We start from the raw sequence: 12,180 nt of genomic DNA, 5'->3' as shown, positions 1-12,180 counted from the left end.
TATTTTTTACAGTGGGGGGGGGGGGATATGTATTTTTGGGAAAAAAAGTTGTTGGGCTCTGTTCACATCTGCTTTGTGGGTTACTTTCATATCCCAAGCCACGGTATTCTGCTATATTGATTGCACATCAGTTACCAGTCATCCCACTGACTTATAATGTGGTCCCTTATTTTGCCAGGAAACGCAGTGCTTATTTTGCTATTTTTTTCATCAATGTGACCGAATTCGTGATACAGGTGCATGACGAAGCCCCATTACCGATATGAACAGTCTTAAGCGATGTTCTAATCCTTTTTTTTTTTTTTTTTATTCCCCCCCCATTCCATCAGAGAAAACCCAAGTCTGGGAAAAACACTGAGTGATATATTTAATGTGTCAGACAAATACTGTTTGGAAGAAAAAAGTGCAAATTATCAACAAACTGCACAATAATTCAGTTATTTTTCCCTCTTTTGGGGGGTGGATTTCACGTTAATAATATAGATATGTTTTGTAAGAAACGGCACGCATGTAAAAAATTACCATTTTCAATCGGCAGACAGGTGTAGAGAAGTAAGAAGATTTTATCACATAGGTGTAGCAATGCCATATATCCCGCCACTTTTAGGGAAGGGTGTTAAATAGAAACTAAATGTAAATAAGAAGGGCTTTGTTCTGTTTGACATGTGAGCAATCGTCCTTTCCATTGACCTAGTTTTTGAATCCAAAATTGTGTTTGCACAGTCAGACAGGAAAATAAACTCATGGTGGATGTCGGTACTCGGGTTATATCCGCACATTATCATTATGCATGTAGTCGTTTTTATATTTGCATACTTAACTTGCATCCTGTGTGCCTTAACTAACTTTTCCAGTCTATTAATATGTCACAGCAAAGTCCACCGTATTGCTGTGACTTGTGAATAGATCCGTAGGGTGCCTCCACATGGGCGTTTGCGGTTTTGGGCGGGCAAAAAAACTCAGCGATAGGGCAAATGTGTGTCTGCTTTGTAAAGTGCATTGTTGTGCCTTTTTTCACCCAAACCAAACAAATGATGACTTTATATGGAAACCTAGATACATAAAAAGGCAAAAAAAGCCGACAGAACATGCCACAATTTTTACCCTAGTACGGTCATAGGGAATTGCATTTTGGGCACTACATTCCCTTTAGTATATATAAAGTCCTCGATAGACAGTTGGGAAGTTCATAATAAGCCAATGAGCAGAGCATTGTGGGGAAGCAGGTGATGCTGACAGCTGATGAATTGTTCCTTACCTGGTTTTATGGCCCTTTGTCATTTTGGCACCAAGCATTGTTGTCCACCCATAGACAAGCCTGACGGCAGACCAATGTAACCAGCGCTTTGTCTCCTTCTCTTTCAGACTATCTTAACAGTGTTTCTTAGCAACAATGAACAAATATTAACTGAAGTCCCAATAACTCCTGAGACAACATGCCGAGATGTCGTGGAGTTCTGCAAGGAGCCCGGAGAAGGCGCATGCCACCTGGCAGAAGTGTGGCGTGGGAACGGTAGGTCATCTCATATCATTTGTCCAATATGTAATTGATATAAATCATAATAAACTTAAAGGGATTTTTTCCTTATACGAAGTGTGGCATATTCTTATTGAATAAGTGCTTTAGATTTTCTCCGCACAGTGACAGTCCCATTTATCCAGTATGGATGCAGCTACAACACAGCCCTACAGATGCAGCTGGGTTGCAGTTCCCTGCACAGTGCATGGTTAAGAGCGATGCTATACAATTGCTTAGTTTGACATCTGACCCTTGATTTCTGGGATTGGCACATACAGCAATCTTATCCATAGCCTCCATTCACCAGAGGCCAAAAGAGAGTCCTTGGGCTTCGTTGGCCTGGTGTGACGGTGCACGTTTTTCTCAGCTGTATACAATAGCCCATTCTGTTGCACTATTCCATACGGATGCATCTCCTAAAACAAAGTATAGCATGCAGGATACATTTTTAGACATGGGCTGCTGAAGGAAATCACTCAGGCTCACCGCGGAGATCTGTCAGCTGGCTCCTGTTCTCCGGTGGCGGCTCCCGTGGTGGAGATCTGCCGCGGGATATTGCAACGCCCGTGGACAGGTAGCCTTAGGCTGGGTTCTCACAGGGCGGAAATCTCACGGTTTGGCCACAGCGACAAACTGCGAGATTTCCGCCGGGAGAACCGCCGCTGCAAAACCCGCGGCGGCTTTGCAGCGGCCCGGCCGCTCGCTTTTCCGCTGCGGTCGGCACTCCTATAGAGGAGAGTGCGGCCGCAGTGGGGAAAAAAAAAATGCTGCGGCTGGCAAATCTGCGCCGCAGCAGCGGCTTCTGCCGGCTTAGCCGCAGCGGATTTGCCGTCCTGTGTGGACGGAATTTCCGCGGCAAATGCGCCCCGTGTGAACCCGAACCCAGCATTAGCGTTTCATCCCAGATCAATGCTAGTCTATTGGGAGCAAACAGGAAGCTGGAGCTGCAATCCTCTAGTTACTGAGAGAACCGCATTTCCCTGGGCTTCTCTCCAGTCAGACTATTTAGATGGACCAGCAAAAATGTTGGCGCTTTAACAGGTGTCATGAAAAGTCCAAGATGGATTCCACTATGAAGAACTTAAAATACAGCTATGCATTATGACCCTGGATTGGGGTCTTCCTTCCTTATGTCTGAGGAAGACTCCAGTCCAGGCTCATAACACGTAAACGTATTTTATAAAATCCTTCATGCTGGAATCCATCTGGGACTAGCCTGGACATCTATGAGCAGTGCCGATGTTTTTGTTGGGTCTAGTCCTCCATCCATGTAGACTTTTTAGCCGTATGAGCCTATGGGAACTATATGCCATTGTATACCCATGCAGGGACTTTGAAGATACTTGTCAGCAAATCTTCCTAACGTACACCTCTGATGGACACTGGAACCAATGTGAATAGACCATAATGGCTCTGTGTGCTCTCCATGTATTTCACAGACACAACATGGCTATTCAGCCGAGCGATCTTTTCTATAAAAAGCTGGGATTTGCACAATTTATTGTGAAATAGTGCTATGCAAGACTCGAGATAACATATCTCCAAGACTGCTACATCTTCTTGTTTTCAGTTTCGTCATCCATGATGGATTAAAATACTTACAGTGAACTTTAAAAGGGCAATTAGTTAAACGGAAAAGCAGACTGGAAGCCTGAATGTGATTGACAAGCAGAAATGAGATGAGATAATTTAAGATCTGCTGATACATCATTGTTAATGAAAAAGCAGTATCACCGAGGAGTGATGGAACAGGTTTCCTGTAGATATCTGTTGTGTGTGCTGGATTCATGCAGCACAATGGAGCTAGTTTAGGACTGCGAAGGGTTACTGAGGGCATTGTGCAGGGTTCTCAGACAGTCTGAACAACTTCCTGATGATAATGAATGATGATAAAACATACAGTAAGTACACTGATGATAAAACCTACAGTAAGTACACTGTGGCTTTCGCAGGCCCTTTAAAGACTTTAATATATTTTTTGCTCAGCCATACACATCATTGTGTCCCCATGCTGCAGAATTTCTAAAACTGAAAATCTGTCTTTTTCTTCTTAACGGGGTTGTCCGCTGCATTTTTTATACCCTATTAATTGTGAAGTTCTGCAACCAGACCCTAAAGTAGCAGCGAGATGTGAGGCCCTGTAGCCAGACTGTGCACCAGCATGGGCATGTGAGATTCTGCAGCCTGGCACCTTGCCAGCGGGGCATGTTACTGCAGCCAGATAATGATCCAGCAGGCTGATGTGAGGTTCCTTCCAAAGCATTAGAAATTAGAAACAGAGATGTCTTGCAGCTAGACCCTGAACCAATATAAGTGTGCCTTCACACATGGGGGAACACTGCGGGTTTTCAGCAATAGAATGTTAACTATTAAAGTGAATGTGATCAAAACAAATCCTGTTCACATATACTGCAATGGAAGCCGTCTGTGCGAGTCCCGCACGAAAATAGAGCATGCTGCGATTATTATTTTATTTTATTTTTTCCTCCCCAAGTGGAAATCGCAAGCAATTTCTGCTCGTGTGCGTGGAAGAATCATTTTACATTGTACGCTATGGATGGACATTGCTGCGGAATCCGTGGACAGATGCTTGCCGTGGATTCCGCAGCAAAAATCCGCCCATATGCATTGGACTGTAGGGTGGTTTAACACGGGTGATAAAATCCTGCAATGCAAGAGTGAGTAAAGAAGCAGAATTGGGAAACCAATGACTTTAAATAGTTTCTTTTACATATGCGGTGTTTTTACTCTTGCGACGTTGAAAAAAAAAATTTATAAAAATTGCGGCATGTTCTATTATTCTGCAGAGTGCGATTTTTAAATAAATCTCCCATGTTTCCCTGTGGAGCCTCCTTTTCATCGCAACGCACAAACTTGCGGTTTTCGTGTGATGTGTTTTTTAACATCAGTAAAATGCAGCGTTGTTATGGCGTTCGATAGCAGTTTTTAATGCACCCCATAATTGTAATGGGTGATAAGGCGCATTAAAAAGCACGAAAAATCGACAAAATAGAGCAGATAGTGCTCTAAAATTGGCACGTTCAAGCACAGGCCTGCAAGGCCCCGTTGAGATCAATGGGAGTGTTGTACCACGTTCAAAACGCCGTGGAAATCGCAGGTAAAAGCACATGTGTGAGTGGCCTTAACCTGCAGTTAACCGCAACGTGTAAATACACCCTTAGGCCGCTCTCGCACAGGTTAGCGCGAGGTTTCAAACGCTGCACTAATCACAGTACAATATTTCCATTGATATTCAATGGCGCTTCGCAAACCTGCATTAGAAACACCGATTTTTCTAGCGCTATCTGCTCTATTTTTGCACGTTTTAGTGCTTTTTAACACTCTGCATTACCCATCACAATGATGGAGTGCATTAAAAAAACACTGTACAATGCATTGAAAAATGCCACTCGAACTTGCGGTAAAATGCAGCAATTTAGAACGCAGTGTTTTGTGCCCGGCCATATGATACACGGTGAATGGAGTCAATGTTAGTAAATGGACTTTTGTTGATCCATGCACAAGCGGTATCTGCCAGCAGGGCCAGCATCACAAACACCGGTAAACTCTGCGGCGACCTTCGCGGCATTTTACCCTATGCCCATGGCCACTGAACCAGCAGGTGGGCGCTGTGAGACGCTGCAACAAGAGACTGAACCAGCAGGTGGGCGCTGTGAGACCCTGCAGCCAGGCGCTGAATCAGCAGGTGGGCGCTGTGAGACCCTGCAGCCAGGCGCTGAACCAGCAGGTGGGTGGTGTGAGACCCTGCAGCCAGGCGCTGAACCAGCAGGTGGGCGCTAGGAGACCCTGCAGCCAGGCGCTGAGCCAGCGAGTGGGCGCTGTGAGACCCTGCAGCCAGGCGCTGAACCAGCAGGTGGGCGCTGTGAGACCCTGCAGCCAGGCGCTGAACCAGCAGGTGGGCGCTGTGAGACCCTGCAGCCAGGCGCTGAACCAGCAGGTGGGCGCTGTGAGACCCTGCAGCCAGGCGCTGAACCAGCAGGTGGGCGCTGTGAGACCCTGCAGCCGGGCGCTGAACCAGCAGGTGGGCGCTGTGAGACCCTGCAGCCGGGCGCTGAACCAGCAGGTGGGCGCTGTGAGACCCTGCAGCTGGGCGCTGAACCAGCAGGTGGGCGCTGTGAGACCCTGCAGCCAGGCGCTGAACCAGCAGGTGGGCGCTGTGAGACCCTGCAGCCAGGCGCTGAACCAGCAGGTGGGCGCTGTGAGACCCTGCCGCCAGGCGCTGAACCAGCAGGTGGGCGCTGTGAGACCCTGCAGCCAGGCGCTGAACCAGCAGGTGGGCGCTGTGAGACCCTGCAGCCAGGCGCTGATCCAGCCGGGAGTTGTAGATTGCAAAGAGAATTTTAGATGTAAAAACCTACATTAACTAAATTAGTAATGTTATAACTTTAACTAATGAGCTGTATAATATAAGTAAAGAACTAGAAGTTACACTTTTATATAGTGACTTTGACTGGAGTCGTCTTGTTGAATACATTGTAGATTTGTCCTATTTGGGATCGTCTGCTGTTTTCTGCTCCGTTAATCACCGCTGAATAATTTTTCTGTTCCAAATAACAATTTGGATGAATAACATGTACTAATTCCTGCTCTGCTGCATGTAAAATAAGGGACACTTCATCTAACAGGATTGGATGGGCTCGGCACCGTGCGGCCCCTCGTCTTCCCCCTCCTCTGGAGGCATTTAATGCTTTTTAAAGTTTGTCAGTGCTGCAGGCTCCAGCTTCCAGATGTTTGCTGCTGAAATGCATTAGCGCGGCCGTCGCTTCCGAGTGCGCGAGCTGCTTCCTGACAGAACCTTTATGAAATCAGAAACGCAGCCGGGTTGACTCATGTATTTTTGTCCACTTGTCTTCCCCCTCTTTCTCGTCCTGATGACTCATTTTGGTAATGGATTTTGAGCCTAATAAATATAATCATTTGCGGCTCTGTTGCTCATCTCGCCCAGACAGCTGTTAATGTTTGCGATAAGCGGAGACAGTCAAGGTCACCAAAGATATTTAGTTTACAGTGGACTCCGTTTTTTAAAAATTATTATTAATGCGGCAAACTTACCCAGGAGACGTTCCTGTCTTCGGTCTGTCTTCTCCTTCATACTTGCACCACTCGGTACCAGCAAAAGGAATAGAAGCCCTTTGATCGTCCATCCTGCACTATCTCCTATATGTTCTGTGCTACAAGTGGATTAATGAAACATTCTTGATGTTTCACATCATCAGAAGGCTAAGCATAGAAGTAGATGAAACAAGCCTCTGTCTACAACAGACAGATGTATGCAGGTTCCTCTGAAAATACTGATACTCATCTCTACCCGAAATGTTAAAACTATACATTAATGCAACTATAAAATTAAAACCATGGACAGATATGTAAAGTTGATGTGTTTAGAAGCAGGGAAAATGCGGAAGTGTAAGGACCTTCACCGACTTGGACAGGGGCCAAATTGTGATGGGTAGATGACTAGGTCAGAACATCTCCAAAAATGGCAGATCTTGTACGGTTGTCATAGTATGCAGTAGTTAGTATCTACCAAACATGGACCAAGGAAGGGTCATGGGAGCTCAAGGCTCATTGATGCACCTAGCGAGGGCTGGGTAGCTGCACACCAGTACAAGTGCCCATGCCAACCTGTGGCTACCTCCGAAAGTGCCTACCATAGGCAAGTGAGCTTCAGAGCTGGATCGTGGAGCAGTGGAAGAAGGTGGCCTGTCTTCCACTGCTCCATGTGGATGTTACTTTGATATGTACCACCTACCTAAATAACTTATCGATATGTTTACCTCTTGTTCACTGTTCCTTCGCTGCTGCTATTCTGGTCCCCCACCACATGTGTTTTATACCCATGCATGATGACCTGCCATCTCAGTGACTGCTGCCCACTCTAGTGATGGCACGGCCAACTCATGTGACCATCATCACACAAATGCTGTAAAGGATCTCAAAAAACACCTTTACAGGTTTCTAAGAAAGTAATGAGTGACTGGAAAGAAACGTACACTTCAGAGGGGTTTTCATGGATTTTAAAATTTCTAGATTTGGAATATATAGAAAAATAGCTGCACAAACTTATTTCCCTCTCATATTCCCACCCCCGAGTTGGCTTCCTCTGTTCTTGTTGTTCCTTTGTGCATACTGACATGATATTCATTGAAATAACTTACCAGGTGACCATTTGTTTCAACTTCTGGTTGCAGTATTGAGTTTCTGTCTGTAGCGGTGGGATGGGCTGCCACTGGCACTTTACGTGTCTCTATAATGGACCTTCATGATGTAACTTGCATTTGCATAAACCATGTGCAATGGGAGTTAGTTATGTGGTCCATTTATGATACTCAGAATGGATGCATAGCAAATATATGACCTTTCTGTAAGCTTGATTTTTATTTTTTTTATTTTTCATGTAAAAACTTTATTTTCTGTAATGCAAAAACTGCAATTCTACATCTATCTTACTACAATGTATTCTTGCTTTCTTTAGAACGACCTTTACCCTTTGATCACCTGATGTTTGAGCACTTACAGAAATGGGGTCCTCGAAGGGAGGAGGTCAAGTTCTTTCTACGCCATGAGGATTTTCCAGTGGATAGCAATGAACAGAGTAAGTGTCCAGTAATACTGGAAATATTGATTGGTGTCTCGATATGGAGGATGATGAGTGTATTTAACGCAACGAAGCACATAGGGCTCTTGTATCAATTGTGCAGTAACGGCATATGCTCTTACGAAGTAGAAACGCTGCACCAGTTCCTATAAAACCTAAACTAGGGGGTGCAGTAGGGCATAACTGAACAGCTGCCCACAATAGCAGTCATGTTTGTGAGAACCAAGGAACAGGAAGAGGCAACATAACTAATTTTTTAGGGATAATCCCTTTCTAGGTGATAGAAGTATGATTGCTGGGGTCTGACCACTGAGACTGCCAGGGATATGAGACCCAAGTCACCATAGTGGAATGGAGCGATGGTGTGCCGGCATGATCACCTCTGCCACCACTTGGATCGGACTGAGGGAGATGGTAAATGGAGTGGTGGTCATGCATGCCCACTACCATGCCATTTATTAGGAGGACTGAGGATGCGGTGTTCTTGTGATTCCTGGGGGACCGAGCGGTCAAACTCCAACAATCATACATTATCTCCTATCCTGTGGATAGATAAGTGTTTCTGTGGGATAACCCCGTTACAGTAAGGCGACGTACAGCTGAGTTGTAGAAGCCAATACATAATGCCCTTTTTATATAGCGTTGAACAAAACTTGAAAAGCATGCCTGCTTTCTTCCATTAGCAACGTTACATCTGTCCATGGCTTGTGTCTGTCTGGTATTGCAGTTCATCTCCATTGAAGTAAATGAAGTTGACCTGCAATACTACACACAGCCTGAGGATAGATGTGATGCTGTTTTTGAAGCTGTATTTTTCCAATAACTTTACCCTGTGTTAGTATTGACACATTGTACCACTTCCTGGCATCCTGCTCTGTTCGTCCCATGCTTGTTATTTTATAAACTAGTCTTGTGATGAATGGCGCATTTATGTTCCTGCATTCTGGAAAGCTGGAGTGCCTCCAGTCAGAGTAGTAGCTCCACGTGCGTCATAATGCCCCCGAGCAGGAATGTTGGCCTTTGTTATATTCTTTCGCCTGGCAGGCTGCCAACACACTTTATTATCATGACACTTTCCCACTTGATGTATAGCAGAGCCCGTGCCAGGACACTGTGCACTGGTGCCACACTTATGATTGTAACGTACGTGACATGCACTAGGAAGATGGTCTGCTTATACTGGCGGGTTCCTCTATTTGTGTGTTTAATCACCTCTTGTGTAAACTCCAAGTAGTCATGCAAATGGAAATAAACCACTACTGCCACAAAGAAGTATGCTAACACTGGAAAATGTGCAGCAATAAGTCTAAAGCAACATCATACAATCCAGGGGGTAAAAAAAAATAGCCTCCTTTATCCCACCCAAAAATTGGTGCTAATTTTTTATTTTTTTTTAAATATATTTTTATGGTGATCGCAGTGTCATTTTTTTTGATACCATGCTCCAAATACTCTGCATAGACAATGTTCTACAATTCTGACTGCCACTTAGAGGGAGCCCAAGAGCTTACTGCATACTGTTCTTTTACTGAATTCCATGTAACAGTATGCAATAAACTCTTTGGCTCCCTCTAGTGGCGGCTGCAGTCAGTCAGTAGTTCAGTACTATTGTACCTTGTCACCACCGGAAGCTAGGGGTTTTAACAGGGCTTGCATGGAGGAACGCCACTCTGACGCCCCAAGCTCCCGATTGGCTGTGGACTGTAGATTGGGTTCCCCACTTCTCCACATGCTGCAGGTGTGCCTTGAGTCCCGGCTCCGTAGATTGTTTCCCACTTCCCCACATGCCGCAGGTATGCCTCACATGCTGCAGGTATGCCTCACGCTGCCAGCTTCGGTGCTCCTGACCCCGAAGCTGCAGTGAGGGAAGGCTTCCCCCACCGCGCTGCGGCCGACAACCTCTCCACCCCCCACCGCTGACTCTGCAGGCCTGCTGTCCGCTGGGTTTCCGGCGGTCAGCCTGGCCCCATAGCCGCTGTGTGCCCCCTGGGGGATCGTACGGATAGCTGTTATACCAGCGGGGCAAGCCACCCGCTGGCCGGCTGTAGCAGACATCCCAGCCAATCAGCTCCTGGGGGCGTGAATGGGCTGTGAAGCAGCCTGTATCTTGTCGCCACCCACACTTCCGGTGGTGACAAGATGCAATACTACCCAATAGTTCATAGTTCATATTTCCATAGCAATGTACAGTGCCTTAAGTATTCACTGCCTTGGTGTATTTCCTGTGTTGTTGCATTGCAACCTGGAATTAAAATGCACTTAAATTCAGATTTAATGTAGTGGACCTGACAAAACAGTTGAAATTGTTGCAGTGGAATGAAAAAAACCTATTTTAAAAATAGAAAAAAAGTAGAGACGTTGTGAGCGTTTGTATTCCCCTCCTTTGCTTTGAAACCTCAGCTGTGGTCCAACCAATTAACTTCAGAAGTCACATAATTAGTTGAACAGATCCCCCTGTGTGCAATCAAGAGTTTCACATGACCTGTCACATAATATCGTTATAAATATACATGTTCTGCAAGAACCCCTGAGTCTACGATACCACAATGTGTGTGTGGAAAAATGAAGGTGACCCTTTGTCTACCATTGACTGGCAGTGGGAGTCTTCCCCCACAGTAATTAACACCAAACAAAAATAAGCCTACCCCTTTTTGTTAGGCCCACCCTATTGACACACCAGCCACAACAAGATAAGTCATCAATAGTAGATTGGTGGGAAACTGTTTCCTGGGACCCCACAGCCCAGCTGTTCACCCGGGCAGTGAGTTCATGCATGGAGCGACTTTCCACAGGTAGCAAACATCTCTGCTTCTTCGGCAGTGACCAGGATTGGTATTACAGGAAATGTTCCTACTGAAGTGAATGGGCACTGCAGAGGGAAGAGAGCTGTCAACTTCTTGCAGAAATTGTTTTTGTACACAAGCTCACTGGCCTGACAAATAACTGATCAAGGGGGCTCCCGGGAGACAGACACCCCTAAACCCCTTCACTGAACTAATATTGAAAGTCTGTCCTTAGGAGAGACCATTATTAGATATTTTATATCTGGCCAACCCCCCCAAAAATCGGTAATGCTACAGAAAGTCGGTGTACCCCGGCCTACAATGTGAGAGATCCCTGCTTCTCCAGTACATTTCAGATCTTTTTCGTGTGCAGTTAGATGTTCCTTGAATGGTAAAGGCAAGTTTTAAAGCTGAGGTCGCTTGCTTTAAAGCCTTATTTTTCACAGGCCATTTGAAAAAATAAATACAAAACAACTTGTGGCTTTTTTCCCCCTTTTTCTTAAGTGGAACTTTATTCTATTTATTCTTTTCTTCCAGCTGCTCGTCAGGCTCCTAACCAGAGGAACGGGATCACTGGAGAGAAGCGTGTCGAAAATGGGGTATGAAAAGTTACCATTCCACCAGTGTATTACATGACGTGGCTCCTGCCTGGTATCATTGCTGTTGAATTACTAAAGCAGTTGAAATGGGTGACTTATGATTCATGGTGGGCGTGGTTCCACTGTGATGCCCAGTTTTGGACTTCTCAATGTTGAGCTCATGGGTTTTCAATTGCATGCTTTTACCTTGTTGTCTGTCACCATCTTTTTTTACTTGAACTGCTTATTGCATAATTGACTTTTCTAATGAGTTGGACCTTCTTCTGATATATTTGGGGTAAGGTAGAGCTTAGTTTTGGTAAAGTACTGAAGTAGGCTGGACTTGGACAAGGATTTTGTTTTTTGATATTCTTGAAGTATTTCCTTGTACCATGGATTAATAATGGAGCGTAGATGTGAACGTAGCCTAAAGCAATCCTCTCCAACTTGTGGTCCTGCAAATATTGACCTTGACAGCCTAAAGGCCCATTTAAACACAACGATTATTGCTCAAAATTCGCTCTAAAGCCGTCTTTTGAGCAAAAATAGTTGTGTCTAACTGAACTGACATTGTGCAGTTTTTGTTAAGCCATCACTCATCATGAGCCTTATAGGGATTCACAGCAGGATACAGCTAATACTATTGTTTCAGCTGTATCCTGCTCCCTGATAACAGGCTAG

The 12,180-nt window shown here is 45.2% G+C and overlaps 1 protein-coding gene across 2 annotated transcripts in view; it reads left to right on the top strand.

The window, feature by feature from the left end:
* Positions 1 to 12,180, top strand: part of PPP1R13B (protein phosphatase 1 regulatory subunit 13B) — a 90,802-nt gene that overhangs the window by 28,950 nt on the left and 49,672 nt on the right. For both annotated transcript variants that reach the window (XM_066608135.1, XM_066608134.1), the window contains exons 2-4: positions 1,366 to 1,513; positions 8,016 to 8,135; positions 11,459 to 11,520. In XM_066608135.1, coding sequence (XP_066464232.1) covers positions 1,366 to 1,513; positions 8,016 to 8,135; positions 11,459 to 11,520 — 330 coding nt within the window. The remainder of the gene's footprint in view (positions 1 to 1,365; positions 1,514 to 8,015; positions 8,136 to 11,458; positions 11,521 to 12,180) is intronic.

Source organism: Eleutherodactylus coqui, chromosome 6, assembly GCF_035609145.1.
Source record: "Eleutherodactylus coqui strain aEleCoq1 chromosome 6, aEleCoq1.hap1, whole genome shotgun sequence".
Taxonomy (NCBI): Eukaryota; Metazoa; Chordata; class Amphibia; order Anura; family Eleutherodactylidae; genus Eleutherodactylus; species Eleutherodactylus coqui.
Note: the sequence above shows the minus strand (reverse complement) of the source record. Positions and strands in the feature narration are given on the sequence as shown.